Source organism: Bos indicus, chromosome 2 (assembly GCF_029378745.1).
Source record: "Bos indicus isolate NIAB-ARS_2022 breed Sahiwal x Tharparkar chromosome 2, NIAB-ARS_B.indTharparkar_mat_pri_1.0, whole genome shotgun sequence".
In the NCBI taxonomy this organism is placed as follows: Eukaryota; Metazoa; Chordata; class Mammalia; order Artiodactyla; family Bovidae; genus Bos; species Bos indicus.
In genome coordinates this window covers 14,389,636-14,411,820 of record NC_091761.1, presented here as the reverse complement: position 1 = coordinate 14,411,820, position 22,185 = coordinate 14,389,636, and the positions used below count along the sequence as shown (strand labels likewise).

At 37.8% G+C, this 22,185-nt stretch overlaps 1 protein-coding gene across 4 annotated transcripts in view; it reads right to left on the bottom strand.

Moving 5' to 3' along the window:
* The window catches only part of PDE1A (phosphodiesterase 1A), a 395,971-nt gene that overhangs the window by 24,192 nt on the left and 349,594 nt on the right, over positions 1-22,185 (bottom strand). The window contains exon 13 of one of the 4 annotated variants that reach the window (XM_070802682.1): positions 16,407-16,752. The exons of 2 other annotated variants lie outside the window; for them this stretch is intronic. In XM_070802682.1, the coding sequence (XP_070658783.1) occupies positions 16,634-16,752 (119 nt within the window). In that variant the 3' untranslated portion in view covers positions 16,407-16,633. Of the gene's footprint in view, positions 1-16,406; positions 16,753-22,185 lie in introns of those variants that run through there. One more of the 4 variants, XM_070802679.1, reaches the window with a different exon arrangement.

The following is a 22,185-nucleotide window of genomic DNA, read 5'->3' as shown; positions in this document are numbered from 1 at the left end:
GAAATGACAAAATTAGTGATTAGCTGCTCAAAGAATATTTACTAACACACTATATTATCTCAGTAAAGAAAAATGCAACAAAATGCCACTTAAGCAAATATTTGAGAACATAAGGATGCTGATATAGTCATAGCAGCTGAGCTGGGTGAACCAAGGGATTTTTAGCTGTTATTTATGTGGTTGGCAACACTAATTAAGCAATCTGCACAAATGGATCCCCTTCCTCTCCACAGATTTCCAGGAAGTAGACTGAAATCTTCAAGTCTTTTGGTCAAATGAGAGCTGCCACCATGCATGAGGTTTTACTTAAAGATGTCTACTGATCAGGAAAGCATAACACTTCTGTGAACCAGTTTTTGCTTCTGAAAAAAAAGGACCTTGTTTTAACAATCTAGAGAAATGATATAAAAAAGTTGTGAAAAGCTAAACTGTAATTAGCATTTATGACCAGTCACGTTTGTAAGAATTATTGTGGTAAAATTATCAAAATATAATTGATATATTTTTTATTTTTAACATTTTTACTTTGACCCTAAAAACTTTCATGATTTTTTTTTTGTTTATCAGTGGTGATCTTGAAATGATTCTTTTTTTTTCTAATTCAGTTTATTTTTTTCTGCATTTGAATTATTGCCTAAAATGTCTAGATTCCCAGGGCTCAATTCGAATTGATTTCAACTAAAGTAGATACTCTATGAATCTAATAAGCTGTGCTGTCATTTTTCTAAAGTGAGGTATAATTTACATATACATTTATTAGTTTATATGCTAGTTTTGGGTATGTAGCATAATAATTCAATATTTATATACATTGTAAAATAATCTCCAAAATAAGATGGATGGAGAGTTATTGCCACAAGATACATCAGCTTCAAAGACCACCTCCACTTCCAAATTGAGTAAGGACCACATCTTCCTTCCACTCATCTTCCTGCCAGCCCAGATCTCTGCTTGTTGTACTCCTACCACCCTCGGGGAAACCATTTTTTCATTATTCCTGAACCAACCAATAATCACCAGGAGAAACAAGCCTGTGACTCCTACATTCTTTCCAAGCTTTATTATCCATGCAAATATAGGTGAGGGGTTCACACACACTAGAGCAATCATGTAAGTGAGAGTCGCTCAGTCGTGTCCTATTCTTTGAGACCCCATTAACTATAGAGTTCATGGGATTCTCCAGTCCAGAATACTGGAGTGGGTAGCCTTTTTCTTCTCCAGGGGATCTTCCCAACCCAGGGATCGAACCCAGGTCTCCTGCCCTGCAGGCAGATTCTTTGTTAGCTGAGCCACAAGGCAAACCCCTAAATTCTGCAGTTGTTATAGTTCCGCCATCAACGAACAGTTTCAGTAAGCCTTCTGCTATGTAGTAGTTTGGGGCTTCCCTGATAGCTCAGTTGGTAAAGAATTTGCCTGCAATTCAGGAGACCTGGGTTTGATCCCTGGGTTGGGAAGATCCCCTGGAGAAGGGAAAGATTAGTCCATGGAGTTGCAAAGAATTGAACACAACTGAGCAACTTTCACTTTCACATGTAGCAGTTTGGAAAATGCAAATAAACCAACAAACAACTTTTCGAAGATGATCTAGAAACTACTCAGATCACTGGCTTTGAATGTAGACAAACTAGGCACAAATCCCAGCGTTTTCAAAGACTCTGTGAATTTAGACAAATAATTTAGGTTCACTGAGCCTCGGTTTTATTAGACTACAATTCTTCCCTTGTAGAGTTGCTATAATAAATGTTTATATAAATGACCAATGGGCAAATCAATAAATGATGCAACATTTCATATTTTTCAACATTTTAAATAAAAAATGTCTTTAAGCTATAACTTGCCTGTTTTTTGAAAGCTCATAGGATCAGGTATGTTGGGATTGGACAGAAATAGGTTTGATAAAGCAAGTATGCGAGTCTTAAATAAGGCTCCAAAGAATTTTTTTTCCTTTTTCTGGGTTTACTCCTACCATGTTGCTATTCTCAGTGTATTATATGAAACTGTGAAAAGAAATGAAGCTTGATTCATTTATAACACATGTGCAAATCTATGGCTTCTGTGGCTTAATTCACCTCCTTTGGACCTCAGTTTTCACAGTGATAAATGGTGATAATACCTAAGTCATAAGCTTGTTTGGCTGTTAAACGGATAATGACTGTGAAAGAACTCAGTATATTGCCTGGCCAGTAAATATGTACTTAGTGGAGTATAAATTTGTATTCTGTTTAGCACTAATAATAATATAATAACAAAAATCACTTATTATATATAATATACAGTATTGCAATTTAAGATATTTCAAATCCAAATAACAATACGTAAGATTTAATTAGTGAACCTATTACAGTCTACTAAAATGTCATGCTAATTATAATGTAAATTTGATCTTTTAAAATTGTAATGCTCTTTCATCAAGTTTAAATGTTTCCTTTACTACTGGTGGGAAAGACTTCCAGTTTTGTTTAATTTTTCAAGCAATTATATAAGAGCTATTTTAGAAAACTTTGTTTCCTTTTGAGAAAAATCTATGAGTTTTTCTAAAATAAATGGTTTTAAGTAAACATGTTTGTCTATAATGCTATTGTATATTCAATACATTTCAAATAAATTATGTTAAAAATAAGAAAGCATCCAACTTATCAGTAACTCATATGATGATTTCTAATTACAGACGTAGGTTGTAGGTATAGGGATGAAGTTTTTTTAAAATGTCCTAATAATAGTAGAAAATTAAAGTTTTTATAAGGATTTAATGAAGTTGAAAATAATAAACTAACTAATAATAATAATAACTAATAATAAACTAATGATCACACTAGAGACTTTCGAGCATGCTTAAAGAACTATAGATACCTTAGGCCAATTGTCAGGCTTTTGTTTTGTTCAATGGGTTAAATCTGAGAGGCCAGAACTACATTGCTCTGTGCAACTAGGGGTTTTAGAGGCAGAGAGAAGAAAGAGAAGAGGAGAACTCTTAAGTCAAGAGAAATGAAAGATTAGAGGTTTTGGAGAGAGAACAGAGGTGAGTGGTGACAAATGATGATTTAAATTTTTGCTTTAAAGCATAATGTTAAGACAATAAAGCTTCCAATGTACTTGAAACGGAGTTAATTAGTAGAGGAGCTGAAAAAGGTCTTGAGTAAAGGACGCAGTCAAATTCTGACTATAAATTCTGATTACACTTGCTGGAAGAGAGTAGGGACGAAAAGGAGAACTGTCTAAAGAGCTGTTCCCTACTTAATGCCCCTCCTCTTTACACCCCTCCGCTCTCCATAATCTCTGCTCAACAGTACAGCATCCAGCCCGCACAAACTTCCCCATCACCACCTTCTCCATTCCCAAAATATCTGTCACTCTTCTTACTCCAGAGTTTTCAGAGGCGACAAAACTCCTGTGAACTCTTACACTTATTTATTGCAGTTCATTGCAAAGTAGAATTACAGCAAGGGACTAGGTATTGGGTGTCTGAAAATAAAAGTATAGACATTGAGCAATGGGAGTTCAGGGGGAATATTCCCACATTTACTTTTGCCATTTATCTGTGGATTTTAGATCTTTAAGCTAACAAAGAAAAATATGGTACCACATAATGGATAACATCATTTCATTTATATGAACTCACCAGTAAAATGAGACTTTACTAGAAAAGAGTCAACTCACCTCTACTCGACACTAACAGAGCTCTTACACAGCGCTGAGCAGTAACCTCTGAAGATCCAAAACTGAACATCACACGAGTTCTGCTCTCAAAAAAAACCTATAGGTATTTGTTTTCAACTTAGTAGGCCTTTGTAAATATTTTTGGAATGACCTCATCAGCAATTGTCAATATTTTATCAAGCTCTGTAGTTTTGACATGCGTAACACATTCTGACTGTAATAGCTTATAATACACAGTGGTTCTCATTGGGTGGAGGATGGTGCACACCTCTAAAGGGGAATATCAGAATTTTAAGGCATGTGTAATTGACATCATATTCTGAATCTCCTCCACTCCCACTCCTATTCCAGCACTGATACTGGTATACTCCTTTTGAATATATATTTTCTCCTCCCATTCTGGGACTTGGAAGGCAGAACATAAATATACTAACTGCAGTAGAAATAAGTTTCAGTTCAGTTCAGTTCAGTTGCTCAGTCGTGTCTGACTCTTTGCGACCCCATGGACTGCAGCATGCCAGGCCTCTCTGTCCATCACTGACTCCCGGAGTTTACTCCCAGAGTTTACTCGTGTCCATTGAGTCGGTGCTGCCATCCAACCATCTCATCCTCTGTCATCCCCTTCTCCTACCACTTTCAAATTTTCCAACATCAGGGTCTTCAAATGAGTCAGTTCTTTGCATCAGATGGCCAAAATATTGGAGTTTAGATTCAACATCAGGCCTTCCAATGAATATTCAGGACTGATTTCTTTTAGGATGGACTGGTTGGATCTCCCCGAAGTCCAAGGGACTCTCAAGAGTCTTCTCCAACATCACAGTTCAAAAGCATCAATTCTTCAGCACTCAGCTTTCTTTATAGTCCAACTCTCACATCAATACATGACCACCAGAAAAAACATAGCCTTGACTATATGGACCATCGTAGCAAAGTAATATCTCTGCTTTTTAATATGCTGTCTAAGTTGATAATAAGTTTTCTTCCAAGAAGTAAGCATCTTTTAATTTCATGGCTGCAGTCACCATCTGCCCTGATTTTGGAGCCCCAAAAAATAAAGTCTGTAACTGTTTCCCTATCTATTTGCCATGAAGTGATGGGACCAGATGCCATGATCTTTCTTTTCTGAATGTTGAACTTTAAGCCAACTTTCTCACTCTCCTCTTTCACTTTCATCAAGAGGCGCTTTAGTTCTTCTTTGTTTTCTGCCATAAGGGTGGTGTCATCTGCATATCTGAGGTTATTGATATTTCTCCCAGCAATCTTGATTCCAGCTTGTGCTTCTTCCAGCCCAGCATTTCTCATGATGTACTTGGCATAAAAGTTAGAAGCAGGGTAACAATATACAGCCTTGACATACTCCTTTCCCTATTTGGAACCAGTCTGTTGTTCCATGTCCAGTTCTAACTGTTGCTTCCTGACCTGCATACAGACTTCTCAAGAGGCAGGTCAGGTGTTCTGATATTCCCATCTCTTTCAGAATTTTCCACAGTTTGTGGTGATCCACACAGTCAAAGGCTTTGGCAAAGTCAATAAAGCAGAAATAGATGTTTTTCTGAAACTCTCTTGCTTTTTCGATGATCCAGCAGATGTTGACAATTTGATCCTGGTTCCTCTGTCTTTTCTAAATCCAGCTTGAACATCTGGAAGTTTATAGTTCACATACTATTGAAGCCTGGCTTGGAGAATTTTGAGCATTACTTTACTAGTGTGTGAGATTAATGCAATTGTGTGGTAGATTCAGAATTCTTTGGCATTGTTTTTCTTTGGGACTGAATGAAAACTGACCTTTTCCAGTCCTGTGACCACTGCTGAATTTTCCAAATTTGCTGGCATACTGAATGCAGCACTTTCATAGCATCATCTTTTAGGATTTGAAATAGCTCAACTGGAATTCCATCACCTCCACTAGCTTTGTTCATAGTGATGCTTCCTAAGGCCCACTTGACTTGACATTCCAGGATGTCTAGCTCTAGGTTAGTACTCACACCGTCATGATTATCTGGGTCATGAAGATCTTTTTTGTATAGCTCTTCTGTGTATTCTTGCCACCTTTTCTTAGTATCTTCTGCTTCTGTTAGGTCCATACCATTTCTGTCCTTTATTGAGCCCATCTTTGCATGAAATGTTCCCCTGGTATCTTTAATTTTCTTGAAGAGATCTCTAGTCTTTCCCATTCTATTGTTTTCGTTTATTTCTTTGCACTGATCACTGAGGAAGGCTTTCTTATCCCTCCTTGCTATTCTTTAGAACTCTGCATTCAAATTGGTATATCTTTCCTTTCCTCCTTTGCTTTTTGCTTCTCTTCTTTTCACAGCTATTTGTAAGGCCTCCCCAGACAGCCATTTTGCTTTTTTGCATTTCTTTTCCATGGGGATGGTCTTAACCCCTGTCTCCTGTACAATGTCATGAACCTCCATCCATAGTTCATCAGGCACTCTGTTGATCTAATCAGATCTAATCCCTCCCTTGAATCTATTTTTCACTTCCACTGTATAATCATAATGAATTTGATTTATGTCATACATGAATGGTCTAGTGGTTTTCCCTACTGTCTTCAATTTAAGTCTGAATTTGGCAGTAAGGAGTTCATGATGTGAGCCACAGTCAGCTCCTGGTCTTGTTTTTGCTGACTGTATAGAGCTTCTCCATCTTTGGCTGCAAAGAATATAATCAATCTGATTTCGGTACTGACCATCTGGTGATGTCCATGTGTAAAGTCTTCTCCTGTGTTGTTGGAAGAGGGTGTTTGCTCTGACAAGTGCATTCTCTTGGCAAAACCTTGTTAGCCTTTGCCCTGCTTCATTCTGTACTCCTTGGCCAAATTTGCCTGTTACCCCAGGTGTTTCTTGACTTCCTACTTTTGCATTCCAGTCCCCTATAATGAAAAGGACATTTTTTTTTTTTGGATGTTTGCTCTAGAAGGTCTTGTAGGTCTTCATAGAACCATTCAACTTCAGCTTCTTCAGCACTACTGGTCGGGACATAGGCTTGGATTACCGTGATATTGAATGGTTTGCCTTGGAAACAAACAAGAGATCATTCTGTCATTTTGAGATTCCATCCAAGTACTGCATTTCGATGGAGAAGGCAATGGCAACCCACTCCAGTACTCTTGCCTTGAAAATCCCACAGATGGAGGAGCCTGGTAGGTTGCAGTCCATGGGGTTGCGAAGAGTTGGACATAACTGAACGACTTCACTTTCACTTTTCACTTTCATGAACTGGAGAAGGAAATGGCAACCCACTCCAGTGTTCTTGTCTGGAGAATCCCAGGGATGGTGGAGCCTGGTGGGCTGCCATCTATGGGGTTACACAGAGTCGGACATGACTAAAGCAACTTAGCAGCAGCAGCAGAACTGCATTTCAGACCCTTTTGTTGACTATGATGCCTACTCCATTTCTCCTAAGGGATTCTTGCCCACAGTAGTAGACATAATGGTCATAAGTTAAATTCACCCATTTTCATCCATCTTAGTTTGCTGATTCCTAGAATATCAAAATTCACTCAGGCCATCTCCTGTTTGACCACTTCCAATTTGCCTTGATTCATGGACCTAACATTCCAGGTTCCTATGCAATATTGCTCTTTACAGCATCAGACTTTTCTTCTATCATCAGTCACATCCACAACTGCGTGTTGTTTTTGCTTTTGCTCCGTCTCTTCATTCTTTCTTATTTCTCTACTGATCTCTCGTAGCATATTGGGCTCCTTACCTACCTGGGGAGTTCATCTTTCAGTGTCCTATCTTTTTGCCTTTTTATACTGTTCATTGGGTTCTCAAGGCAAGAATACTGAAGTGGTTGGGCATTCCCTTCTCCAGTGGACCACGTACTGTCAGAACTCTCCACCATGACCCATCTGTCTTCAGTGGCCCCACACAGCATGGCTCATAGTTTTATTGAGTTAGACAAGGCTGTGGTCCTCATGATCAGATTGCTTAGTTTTCTGTGATTGTGTTTTTCATCTGTCTGCCCTCTGATGGAAAGGGATAAGAGGTTTATGGAAGCTTCCTTATGGGAGAGATGGGTGGGGCCATGCTCAGTAAATCTTTAATCTAATTTTCTGTTGCTGGGTGAAGCTGTGTTCCCTCCCTGCTATTTACCTGGGATCAAACTAGGGTGGAGGTAATGATGAAAATGGCAACCTCCTTCAAAAGGTGCCATGCATGTACTTACTGCTACACTCAGTGCTCCCAACCCCGCAGCAGGCCACCATTGACCCACACCTCTCCACTAGAGACTCCCAAACACTCCTGGGAAAGTCTGGGTCAGTCTCTTGTGGGATCACTGGTCCTTTCTCCTGGGTCCTGGTGCACACAAGATTCTGTTTATGCCCTCCAAGAGTCTATTTCCCAGTCCTGTGTAAGTTCTGGCAGCTCTATTGTGGGGTTAATGGCGACCTCCTCCAAGAGGGCTTATGCCATACCAAGTCTGCTGCACCCAGAGCCCCTGTCCCTGTGGCCAAACTGGCCCATACCTCCACAGGAGATGCTCACAGTTCTGTCTCTGTGGGGTCCCTGGGTCCTGGTGCGCACAAGGTTTGTTTAAGACTTCTGAGCATCTCTGGCAGGAATAGGGTTTGATTCTAAACATGAATGAGGTGGTTATACTTGGAGAAGGCATTTTCATGGAGTTTTGGTTGACAGGTAAGATTTTAATAAGCAAAGTGAATGAGAGGGTCCAAGAAGTGCATTACATGAGGGGGAAAGAACAGGATAAAGGTACAGAGAGAGTCCACTGACTTTTTCAGAGGAGAAGGCAAACATTCCAGGGTAGAGACATGTGCTCCAAGGTGATATTTTATAGCACAGAATTATCAAGGTACACACTGCTACTCCCTGGTCCAGTTTGCCAGTGTGAAGCTGGCTCAGATCCTAATCAGTTCTTGGCTTGCCTTGACCATGAGCTGATCGTGTCCCACACTCCCCTTCATGTCCTCCATATTAATTCAAAAACACAGAAGTGTTCTATTTTTGAACTACCTCTACACTGGAGATAAGCCAATTGAACTTTTAAAAAACAAAGTAGTCCTAATGATGCTAATACGCTGCCAGGGTTGAAAACAACTGAGTCATGTCTTGACAATAAATGAGTGAGTGAATGAATGAGTAACAAAAAAGCACATACTCACTGTGTGAACTGTTCCTTAAGCTTTTCGAGGGTTAAGTGGCTTTTGTGAATGCCACCTCTTAGAACTTTATAATTCTGGTCTTCCAAAGGTTCCATTCTACCAAATGCATACTCTTGTTCTATTGCACTAATAATATAATGTAGAATGCTAGCTGAAGAGATTAAATTAGAAATAAGAACAATACAATAAATATATAATAGAATACATAATTTAATTTACTCACAATTTAAAATATGACTTAAAAATTACTAGCAAGATCTCATTTAGACTGGCAATTACACTTTTGAACCATAATTAGAGAGAAAATGAGAGTGAGCTCTAGTTTTTGTCTCTGAAAGACTTTGCTTCCCTCTGCTTGTTTACTTGTCCCTTCTGACATATAAAAAGTATGCAATATTTTCTCAAAAATAGTCTGGAGATTCACAGTTCTGGGGGTTTAGGAGTTATAACATAAAATATATTATGTTTTATCAAAAGATAATGGAAATAGTAACTGAAATATTTTGTGAACAAATATTTATAAACAACCTTTTATAAGGTTGTAATTATAAATTATTGAATTATAAAGTAATTCAATGCAAAGTAACAAGGACATGTTTTTGTTCTTTTCAAAAAAATGTATTTTTATTCTCTCTAGGGAACAGATGTAAGCGTGAGGTGCACTATTAGGGACTAATAGGGATTGCTAGCAAAAAAAAAAAAATCTAACAAAATTTTATGAGATATGAGTGCAGAGTGATATAGGTGTTTGGGAGTTTAAGTACTGTTGTGTCAATGGTTTGACTGAATTCAACTTCCTAAATATGTCTTAAGATTGCATTGGACCTTACTAGCAAAGAGATGATTGTCTCTCTCTCTTTTTTTAATTGATTTTTCTATGACTAAAAATGTCAGGTTCCCTCCAAAACAATTTTTAAAACTATTAACCCCACTGAAAAACCTCAAAGGACTTAAGCTTAATTTCATTTTGTATTACATGATTCAGTTCATTTAAAACCATTCAAATTAAAAGAAAAATGAAACTTTGATATTTTTTCTTGCAAAGTAGTGCAAAACACTTGATAAATGGTAATTGAGTAATATTGTTTTAAATGAAGTCACTTTAACAATCACTTTATTTTTAATTTCGCTTCTGAAACAACTACAAAAGCTGTTTGCCTTGTTGCACTGATGCTGTGAACTATTAACTTATCTGGTTTTGTTCCTATTTACTGGTCACCAAGGTCCTTGCTCATTCAGACAAGCAAACATAGGTATTATTACTGAAGTACCCAGAAACAAGGCATTTATACTCTTAGCCTTCAGACTCAAAAGCCATATCCGTGTATGGGACAAAGTTTCTTGAAAAATACTTAGTCAAGTTCTTTACTTCTCCACTCATACCTCCAGAAGATCCAGGTTTCTCATTTCATGGACACGGACTGAGGTTTTTACCAAGAATAACAAGAAAGTTAAGGGTAGCCTTCAGATTAGAGGTGGGAAAGGTTTGAGTCATTGTTCCAGTGGCAATTTTTCCCATTCCTATGGGACTGAAGGAAAATGGGAGAGGGAAGAGAATTGAAAAGTACAAGAAAGCTAGAAACTTACAGCCTCTGAGACAGGACCCTGGGCTTAGCCAGGCCTGTCACATTTGGGGTTATTTCTAAGTGGGAAAGTATAAAAGATTTAAGAAATAAAATCAGGCATCTACAAGTAAAGGAGAACTTTGTCTCCTCAGAGTGCCCATATCTGGAATTTTGCAAGGTGGAAGCAAGGTAGATGCTCTCAGGTGCAAGGCTTAGGTAGAGTTGGCTATATGCAAGTGAGAGAAAACGTCCGGAAAAGCAGTTTTCAGTCGTATGTGAGGAAGAGCAGCCTGTCCTCTAGGCCTGAGAAGCATCAAAAGTAAAGAAGAATGAGAGTGAGCAGACTGTGAGAGCAAAGTGTTGCTGGCCCATAGTAATAGAAATGAGGGATTCACGGTCAGAAGCAGGAGCTAATAGCTTGAAACAGATGGGAGGATATCGGTCTGGAGGGATGAGAGGGAGAGTGTCCAGAAGTCAAACAAGGACTGTCCTTATCCCAAACCCATAACACTTCATTAGTCTCTGGGGACTTTGATGCCAGCTAAAGAAGAAGGAAAAGGAGGTTAAAAAAAATCTTAATTTTTCCTCCCCAATATCCTACATTTACCAAGCTTGTGTGTGTGTCTGTATTAGTTGCTCAGTTATGTCCAACTCTTTGCAACTCCATGGACTGTAGACCACCAGGCTCCTCTGTTCATGGAACTCTCCGGGAAAGAATACTGGAGTGAGTTGCCATTCCCTTCTCTAGGGGATCTTCCCAACCCAGGGATCGAACCCAGACCTCCCACACTGTGGGTAGATTCTTTACCACCTGAGCCATTAGGGAAGTGCTTGCCAAGCTTACTCTGATTCCATTAAAACATTTAAATAAGTTTATGCACACAAGCTTTCTATAATCATGCAACAAAGGGACTTCAGCTAGAAACTATGCTTGGTCACAGAAAAAGAATGGAAGTTACATTATTTGTGCACCCACTTTGTGGACTAAGAAATAGTATAGTTGTATACTATTTATTAAATAAAAACTTAAACACTTGTAGTTTGAAAAATCTGTACAGTATTTGGATACATTTTTTTTCTGCCTCATGTTGTCTGTCAGGATCCAAAAATCTTTGCTGAAATAGACAACAGCTATTTGGGTCATCTTGGATAATTCTCACAATATGGCATTGAGTGGAAAACTATACATAAATGAATATAAATGACATGATTCCATTTTCACCAGGTTTTCAAATAAGCAAAACTAAGCTATGCATTGTTTAAAGTTACACAAATAGGAGTAACAGCTTTAAAAAAAAGAGAGAAAAGATATAATTGTCACAAAATTCAGGGTAGTGATTAGATAGTGGGAGGGAGAGAAGGAAAGAAATGATCAGGAAGGACTTACAGAACTACTAATCCATGGAAATATTCTATTTCTTGGCCTAGATGGTAGGTTTTATCTCTCCTTCCCATCTTTTTTCTTTTGCTCCTTCTTCTTCCTCCCTTTGTCCCCCCCTCTTCTGCCTCCTATTTTTCTTTCACCATATAATTGCTTGAGTTTCAAATTTGTGACAGCTACTGTTCTCACATCTTGGGATACATCAGTGATCAAAGCAAACATCCCTGTCCTCACCAACCTTATTTTTATTGGGAAAAAGACACTTGATGCAAAGAACTGACTCATTGGAAAAAACCCTGATGCTGGGAAAGACTGAAGGTGGGAGAAGAGGGGGACAACAGAGGATGAGATGGTTGGATGGCATCACCAACTCAATGGACATGAGTTTGAGTAAGCTCTGGGAACTGGTGATGGTCAGAGAAGCCTGGTGTGCTGCAGTCCTTGGGTTGCAAAGAGTCAGACACAGCTGAGCAACTGAACTGGACTGAACTGAAAACACCCTGATAATGGGAATGATTGAGGGCAGGAGGAGAAGGGGGCAACAGAGGATGAGATTGCTGGATGGCATCATTGACTCAGTAGACATGAGTTTGAGCAAACTCTGGATGTAAAAGACAGGGAAGCCTGGTGTGCTGAAGTCCATGGGGTCACAAGGAGTCGGACATGACTGAACAACAATGACAACAAGAGAGACAATAAAAATTAAAGCTAAAAAGTCAGTTATTTATAGGCTAGAGAGTGATGTGTTATGGGAAAATAGTTGGTGAGGATTATCAGGGGGCAAGGGAGGAACATGGATTGAATTTGAAAATTTTTTTCCAGGGGAGGAGTAATTCATTGAGAAGGTGACAACTGAAGCTGGACTTGAAAGCAGAGAGGGAGAAGGAGGGAGGGACATTTCTAAAAAAGATTCTGGTGAAAGCTCTTAAAGCCGAAGGGTATCTGACAGGTAAGAAAGGAAACAAAAGAACAGTGTGGAGGTTAGCGTGGCTGGAGTAAGGAATCATGTGAGAAGAGACGTGGAAACTGAATCAGCAAGATGAAGGAGATGAAGGCAGATCATATAAAGCTTTAAAGGTAGTAGCATACTGCATCAAAACCCAATTGTTACATTTTAGAAAATTTACAAGCTATTTGTTAAACTGACTTATTCTTAAAAGTAAAATATATAAACTTACAATTAAATAAATTGTATTCAAAACAAAGGTGGTACTTAGAAACCATCATGTGATAATTATTTTGATACATTTTACCATTATCTATATCATAAGCTTAATTATTTCTGCCATTTCCAAAACAGGCCACAGTGGGAATATTCACACCATGGATATTATCAAACCTTCCAGACTGGGGCTTGCTTTCTTGTTTTATTCCTGTCTAAAATGGTGGAGATAATGATAAAAATAAAGATTGACTTTAAAAGTGTGTCATGTCTACAGTTGCTACATTATAAATAGTACAAAATATTGAGGAAATTTCCCCCCACTCTTCAAATACTATTATCCAATTAAACGACAAAGAAGTCATTTGCATCTCTGATGAACAAGTGAAGTTGAATATGCCTTTCATGTTTTTTTAAATTCAGACATGTATTTCTGTACATTCATCTTCCTTCTTGACATAAATAAAAAATCAGTCTGAATGACACCCATTTGTCAGTTGCAACCATAAGTTGACAACAGACACAAGAGTTTGTCAAAAATTGCTGAAAGTATTCTGAGAGAATCAATTAGCTATACAGAATTTATAAGACTATTGTATATTAGTACTTATAAATTATGTATTATACATTCTTTATAGTAATAAACTTATATAATAATAATAAACATATATGTATACGTGTACATATGTGTGTGTGTATACATACATTTTTGAGCTAATTGTTAAATTTTGCTAGCATACTATTTCATGTATGTGTATGCATGCTAAGTCACTTCAATCATATCCGACTCTTTGTGACCCTATCAACTGTAGCCTGCCAGGGTCCTCTGTCCATGGGTTTCTCCAGATAAGAATACTGGAGAAGGTTGCCATGACCTCCTCCAGGGGATCTTCCCCACCCAGGGATCAAATCTGGGTCTCTTGTCTCTGGCATTGGCAGGTGGGTTCTTTACACTAGCACCACCCGGGAAGCCCACTATTACTTACAGGCCACTATAATGACTGTCTAACCATGAACTTCCTGATGTGCAAGCTGGGTTTAGAAAAGGCAGAGGAACCAGAGATCAAATTGCCAACATCCGCTGGATCATGGAAAAAGCAAGCGAGTTCCAGAAAAACATCTATTTCTGCTTAATGGACTATGCCAAAGCCTTTGACTGTGTGGATCACAATAAACTGTGGAAAATTCTGAAAGAGATGGGAATACCAGACCACCTGATTTGCCTCTTGAGAAATGTGTATGCAGGTCAGGAAGCAACAGTTAGAACTGGACATGGAACAACAGACTGGTTCCAAATAGGAAAAGGAGTTCATCAAGGCTGTATATTGTCACCCTGCTATTTAACTTATATGCAGAGTACATAATGAGAAACGCTGGACTGGAAGAAACACAAGCTGGAATCAAGATTGCCAGGAGAAATATCAATAACCTCAGATATGCAGATGACACCACCCTTATGGCAGAAAGTGAAGAGGAACTCAAAAGCCTCTTGATGAAGGTGAAAGTAGAGAGTGAAAAAGTTGGCTTAAAGCTCAACATTCAGAAAATGAAGATCATGGCATCCAGTCCCGTCACTTCATGGGAAATAGATGGGGAAACAGTGGAAACAGTGTCAGACTTTATTTTTCTGGGCTCCAAAATCACTGCAGATGGTGACTGCAGCCATGAAATTAAAAGACGCTTACTCCTTGGAAGGAAAGTTATGACCAACCTATATAGCATATTGAAAAGCAGAGACATTACTTTGCCAACAAAGGTCCGTCTAGTCAAGGCTATGGTTTTTCCTGTGGTCGTGTATGGATGTGAGAGTTGGACTGTAGAAGGCTGAGCACCAAAGAATTGATGCTTTTGAACTGTGGTGTTGGAGAAGACTCTTGAGAGTCCCTTGGACTGCAAGGAGATCCAACCAGTCCATTCTGAAGGAGATAAGCCCTGGGATTTCTTTGGAAGGAATGATGCTAAAGCTGAAACTCCAGTAGTTTGGCCACCTCATGCAAAGAGTTGACTCATTGGAAAAGACTCTGATGCTGGGAGGGATTGGGGGCAAGAGGAGAAGGGGACGACAGAGGATGAGATAGCTGGATGGCATCACTGACTTGATGGACATGAGTCTGAGTGAACTCCGGGAGTTGGTGATTGACAGGGAGGACTGGCGTGCTGCGATTCATGGGGTCGCAAAGAGTCGGACACGACTGAGCGACTGATCTGATCTGATTAAAATAATGTATACTTTCTTTAACTTATAAATACTACATATATGTTTTTATATATTCTTTTGCAATATGCTGTATCTCACAAAATCTTAAAAACCCTGAACACTAAATAACTTAAAAAATTCTATGTAAACATTAAGGAAACTGAATCAGCAGATAAAAACTAACCCACAAATAAAACACTGAGCTTAATGGTATTTTAAAGGTAGTCCTACCAATTTCACTTAAAGTCAAGAATTTTCAAACTCCAACTCATTTTATAAGGCTACTGTAATCTCAGTACTAAAACTAGACAAGGTCAGTATGAGAAAGGGAAACAACAGCTAATCTCATCCACAAATATAAATTTTATAATGTAAGCCAAAGTAACATATATATATATATATATATATATATATATCTTACAAAGGTAATACATAACAATTAAGTTGAGTTTATCCAAGAAACATAAGGTAGTTCAACATTAGAAAATCTATGAATATAATTCACTGCATGAACTAATTAAAAAGAAAAATCATGTGAATTATTTTAAAAAGCTACAGAAAAGACATTTGTTAAAACTAAATGTTTTATTTCAAATTTATTTTCTTAATATTGATGGGAATATAATTAACCTCATAAAGAGCAGATCAAAGAAATTAAGGTATATCAAACCATGCTGAAACATTAAACATCTTCCTTTAAATTCAGAGACAAGCTGAATGCCATCATTCCTTCCATTTCAGATCATTCTAGATAAACTCGCTAGTGTAGTTGTCTCAAAAGAAACAATCATAAAAGGTATACATTTGGAGAAGAAAAAACTGTCCTTTGTAGAAGTGCCTGTGTGTGCCTGCTAAGTCGCTTCAGTCATGTCTGACTCTTTGCAACTCTATGGACTCCTCTGTCCATGGGATTCTTCAGGCAAGAATACTGGAGTGGGTTGCCATGCCCTCCTCCAGGGATTTGTAGAAGAAAAGTATACAAAGGCAAATTGTATTTCTATACACCTGCAAGAAATACTTGTTCACAAAGCAATAAAAATATAAAGTACTGATGGAAAGTCCAACAAACTATATTCAGGAATTTTAAACATAGTATTATTAATCATAAATATTAAGTGATTACATAATATATTACATGCTTAGTAGGGTACCTAACATCTAATATCACTAACAAATATTTTCTGTCATCATTACTATTGTTATTATTACCAAAGAAAAATAAGTTTTCTGCTAAACATGAAAGAAGACATAAGAATGATAAGATAGATTTAAATAGGATGAATTAATATTATAAAGATGACAATTCCCCCAAATTTATATCAAAGAGATTCTAATAAAAACGCCATTATTTTCCTTTTTTTGGTGGAGCATATGAACTACTAAGCCAAAGTAGGTTTCAAAAGTTTCAGATGATTGATTCTATACTGAACACGTTCTACGCCTCTAGAGCAACTACGTAGGGAATATGTCACAAAAAGAAACTAGAAAGCACTGGTATGTTTGACATTTTTAATAGATATTCTAAAACATCAGGCTTGCCTTAAGCTAGCTCTAGGTTTTCTTCTGGTTCTAAACAGCTGTGATTTGCACACAATGCGACTCCAGGAGCCTCTCGGTTCTCACGGTGCCTCCTTTTCCACTTCTTAATCTTCTTTGTGCCTAGTGTTTTGGGGTTTGAATCAATATCAAATAAGTCATAAAATAACTCAGTACCGTAAGAAAAACAGTGCATTCCATTCCAGACTGACCACCCAGATTTCACCCTGGGACATAACTAGTTTTTCTCAAGTACACATTCTCTTTGAGAAGACAGGAAAGAAAACAGATCTGGGATTCATTTATGGTTTTAGTTTTAGTGGACCTAGGTCAGTTTGGAATTCTCACGTCTAAAGAGAATCCAGACTCTTAGGTAACTTTAAAAAGCAACTCTTTTGCTTCGAGGGAGAACAGATATTTGTGTTTGCCACTTGGGGCTGTTCTAAACAAAATCTAATCTACTCCTCCATCTCAGCTTCAGACACAGGCATGGTCCATGACATAGGAAGGCAGGTCACCAGTGAAAATGAGTTACTCTTATGTGGCACTTTATAAACTACACATTTCTTTTCTGTAAAGGATTTTCTTGGTGGTTAATTGGAAGTATCTCTCATCCACTGGCCATCAAATGTACTCTTTTTTCTCATTTCCTTGATGCCTTGTTCTCAATGCTGCACTATAGACATTCAGAACTCGGGGGCATAAATGGAGACTGGTCAGAATTTATGGGAATGTCTGCTCCTTCATTAGGAAAGATATGATTTTCCCAATAATAACATTTATTGAGGGTAGGAAAAGTTATGTGATTTGTCTGAAAATCCACAGGTAGAAATAGAAAAGTGACTCTCTCCACCATTTCCCTCCACATGCCTCAGTAGAAAGACAGCCACATACTCTTAAAATCTCCTGTCTGCTCTTGAGTAGTACAGAAGAAGGTAGAGATTGGGCAGAGACTTAAGATGCTAAGGAAGGCTGAATAGATAATGAAGGCGTTTACTCACTCTAAATGGATACCTTTAACCAAAACGAGTTTGGGATGGAAGAAAGCATTTTTTTCCTTTTTGTGTTTGCCATTCAAGGGCTTTACTTTTTGAAAATTCCCTGTATCAAAAACGAATGTGTAAAAATATAAAGATAGAGCTACCATATGACTCTGCAATCCCACTCCTGGGCATATATCCAGAGAAAAACATGATCCAAAAGGATACATGCACCCCAATGTTCACTGCAGCACTGTTGACAATAGCGAAGACATGGGAGCAACCTAAATGTTCCCGAGGAATGGCTAAAGACAATGTATGCAATGGAATACCACTCAACCATTAAAAAGAATGAAATAATGTCATTTGCCCCAACATCGATGGACCTAGAGGTTGTCGTACTGAATGAAGTCAAAGAAGAAATATTGTACAACATCCCTTATATATGGAGTCTAAAAATAAATAATACAGATGCACTTACAAAAGAGAAAGAGATGCACAGACTTAGAGAATGAACTTATAGTTGCCACAGGAAAGGACGAGGGAAGGGATAGTTAGAGAGTTTGGGATGGACATGTACACACTGTTACATTTAAAATGGATGACTAACAAGGATCTACTGTTTAGCACATGGAACTCTGCTCAATATTATGTGGCAGCCTGGATGGGAGAGGAGATATCTGGGGGGAAATGAATACCCGTATATATAAGGCTGAGTCCCTTCACTCTTCACCTGAGGCTATCACATTGTTAATCAGCTATACCTCAATACAAAATAAAAAGTCTAAAGTTTAAAATTGGTTTAAAAAAAGAATGAATTTTCATACAACATTCTTTAACAGATGTTCTTAGATCCTGAACTGAACTTATTGAAAGAAATTATTCTTTTTAAAAGTGTTTTATTGATGACCCAGGAGCTACCTACCATGGAACCCAGTCATCCATACCATCCACGGCTCTAGGATTAGTGGGATGTTTTTGAGATAACTATGAAATATAGTTTCAGAGGAAGCATGAAAGTGAAAGTGAAGTCTCTCAGTCATGTCCGACTCTTTGCGACCCCATGGACTGTAGCCTACCAGGCTCCTCCATCCGTCCATGGGATTTGCCAGGCAAGAGTTCTGGAATGGGTTGCCATTTCCTTCTCAAGGGGGGTCTTCCTGACCCAGGGATCGAACCTGGGTCCTTTGCATTGTAGGCAGACACTTTTACCATCAGAGCCACCGGGGAAGCCCAGAGGTAGCATAATGATGATTAAACATTTGCTCAGAACCTTGATGTTTAACTAATATTCCAAAGTTCTCAGCATCATATAACCTGATTTTTTTCATCTTAATGCAATTATAATAAGGAAACCTTCATCTTCAGTATATTTCAGACCAGAGGTGATGGCAATGGGAAATTACAATGGCAGTATCTGATACACACTGACTCCAAAACAGAAGACTGTTTTGGTTGCTGTGTTTTTGCAGCAGATCACATTTAAAAATCTTTTATTATGAAATACTCTATTCATAAAAATGGATTATATTATATATATATAAAGCATGTATGTTAGGCATAACCAAATGAACATCGGTGTTCACTTAGAACTCAACTAAAGAAATAAAATATTACTAACTCCTAAATAAATTCTCCATCCTTTCCCTAGAACAATGATGAATATTTTCCCCTATCATTCTTTAGTGTGTATTCTAAAACCTATTATTCAGTTTTCAGTTTTGTAAACTTTCTATAAATGGTGTCTTGCTATATTACACAACAGCTGCATATTTTGCTTAATATTATTTGTGTCTTTCATCCCTGTTAATATTCACAATGAAGGCTTATATTAACAGCTGTATGAACATGAGTAAGAATCACAGTTTATGAATCCATTTTGCCACCGTTTTTAGGTTTTTTGCACTCATGAACAATGCTGCAATGAACGTTTTATGTCTTCTGATGCACATGAGCAAAAGCCTCTCTAAGGTAAAAACATACAAGTGAGATTTGGGGGAAATACAGCATTGCATCCTCAGCTTTGCTAGAGAATGCCAAAGTGTTCTGCAAAATGATTATAGAAATTTACTCATACACGGTTAACATTTAAGAAAACCGAAAACTGGCATTATTCTCGACTCTTCTATGGATTTCATATGGCACATCTAATCTATTAACAAATTCTCCCAGTTCTACTTTCAGAATATATCCAGAATCCAATCTCTGTGCTGTCCCTTCCCACTCGTGCCTATTGGATCAGGTATCCACAGTTTAGACACTGTCCCTCCACCGCTATTACCCGTAACGAGCCCACATCTTTGTTCTGGGTCATGAACAGCAGCTTCTTGCCTCCTTCTCACCACTCTCATTTTTACGTAACAAACATAATAGTTTCCATTCTGTAGTCAGAGCAATCCTTTTAAAATTTCAGTTTGTATCATTTTAGTTTTCTTCTTTAAAATATATTGGGTTTCCTTTCTCTCTTGGACCCAAACCAATGACGCAGCATCACGTTACCATCTACCACATGCCTACATTATTCCCACTTGCCTAATTTCCCTGTTTCATTCGCCTCCTGTTATTTCTCGCATGTCAGCCAAGCTCCACCCCCCAGTGCTGGTCATTTCCTCTGTCTGAAAACTTATTTCCCAACCCCTTATACCAGACCTCCTCATAGGTCTTTCTAACCTCCTTCATGTATTTTGACATTATTACCTTCTCAGTAAAATCTTTCCTATGCACCTTATTTAAAATTGTAATCTTGCTCCTAAGTTGAATTCTTTCATGAAGGTAAGTGTCTCTAGGTTTTTTGTTTTGTTTTGTTTGTTTTTTACTGTACTCCTAATTCCTAGAACACATAGCAGAAGCACAGTAAGGAATAAGTACAATAATAAAAGCCAATTCATGTAATGGCTACTATTTCAGGTACCTGTAAGAAAATTATATAAATCAACTTATTTAATTTTCCCAAAACCCATGTGGAGAGAGAGGACTTCAGTTGGCCTGCACAGAAAAGAAGCACAGCATTGGAAAACATGGACAAAAGCAATTATTCCATCACACTGGAAATCAATCAAGGCAACACGACACTTTGAGAAGCATTTATTCTTGAAAAATTCCTGGAGATTCTGGTACAAACGGCAGGAATCTGGACCTTCTTGCCTGGAACTGCTCTCAACCTCCCCACCAACACCAGCTTGAGAATGGAAACCAGCTTTGCTGTCACAGGTAGACGCAATTTGTTGGGATAAGACAGAAAAAAAAAAAAAAAAAAAGTTTCTCCAATATAAAGTGGTGGATTTGAACAAATGTGGAAACCCCACATTTGCAAGCTTGAGATTGTGGTCCAAGTTTAGAGTAACTGCTAGACCATCAGGATTTAACAAAAAAAAACTCCCAGCAATCAAATGGACCTGGAAGGTCTGATATAGCTCTCCTATGGTCATCTGAGGAACATATCTGGCTGGCAGAGGAAGAACCCTGGAGGGGTCTTCCTGCATGAGCTTGATTTTTCAAAACAATGTTAAAAAGACATTGTCTTCTTGAATTTCAAGATGTTTTAAATTTTAATTACTAAATATAAAGTCTATTTCTAAAACTTTTAAAAATAAAATATCAGTTAAAAATTGTTTTAAGGTTTTTCTGTTGTTTGGTAGAAAGGTAAACTTACTGGTTAACTTTTCTGTTATTTACTATTGATTATTGATTACTATTATTATTAGATTTAACATTTTCTAATTATGGAAATAATAGGAATAGAGTACAAATATTTCAAACCATAAAGAAATATATTGGGATAAAAAATAAACCTCAAGCAGTAAGAATGAAGGCCACACAAGTGGGAAAACAAAAATAGTAGATTAGGAATGTTCCTCTGAATTTAAAAAGTGGATGGATACTGAATTTTCTTGAATGTTCTTTCTGCGTCTCTTGAGGTCTTATATGTTTCTCCTTTTACATTAAGATGATGAGTGCAGTAATAGAATTTTTAAATGTAAAACCAAATTTGCACTTCTGGCATAAACCCAATGTGGTAGTAAATTCAGTCTGCAAACCCATGACTTCAGTAAACAGATGCCCTCAGGAGAGATCTGGCTCCAGAGTTCCTGTATTTCTCTGAATTTCTGTTTTATCTTTATTTGAACAGGTCCTTTGGGTGCCAGGTCTTCCCTGGTGGCTCAGATGGTAAGGCATCTGCCTGCAGTGCTGGAGACCTGGGTTCAATCTCTGAGTCAGGAAGATCCCCTGGAGAAGGAAATGGCTACCCATTCCAGTATTCTTGCCTGGAGAATTCCACAGACAGAGGTGCCTGGTGGGCTACAGTCTGTGGGTTCGCAGAGTCAGATACAACTAACACTTTGACTTTCACCACGGGTGCCAATTTCTTTTCAGCAATATTTCATCCAGCATTGCTAGTTGTTTTTCACCATATTTCTTTAAGTTTATCTAGTTTACCATTGCATTGGAAATAGAAACCAAGTATGTAATTTTATAAATAAAATTCAACGTAAGTTTCTTTATTCAAACGAATGCTCTACATAAGTACCCTTGGAAATTATATTATTAAAATGCTCTATGATTTTAATTTGCTTAA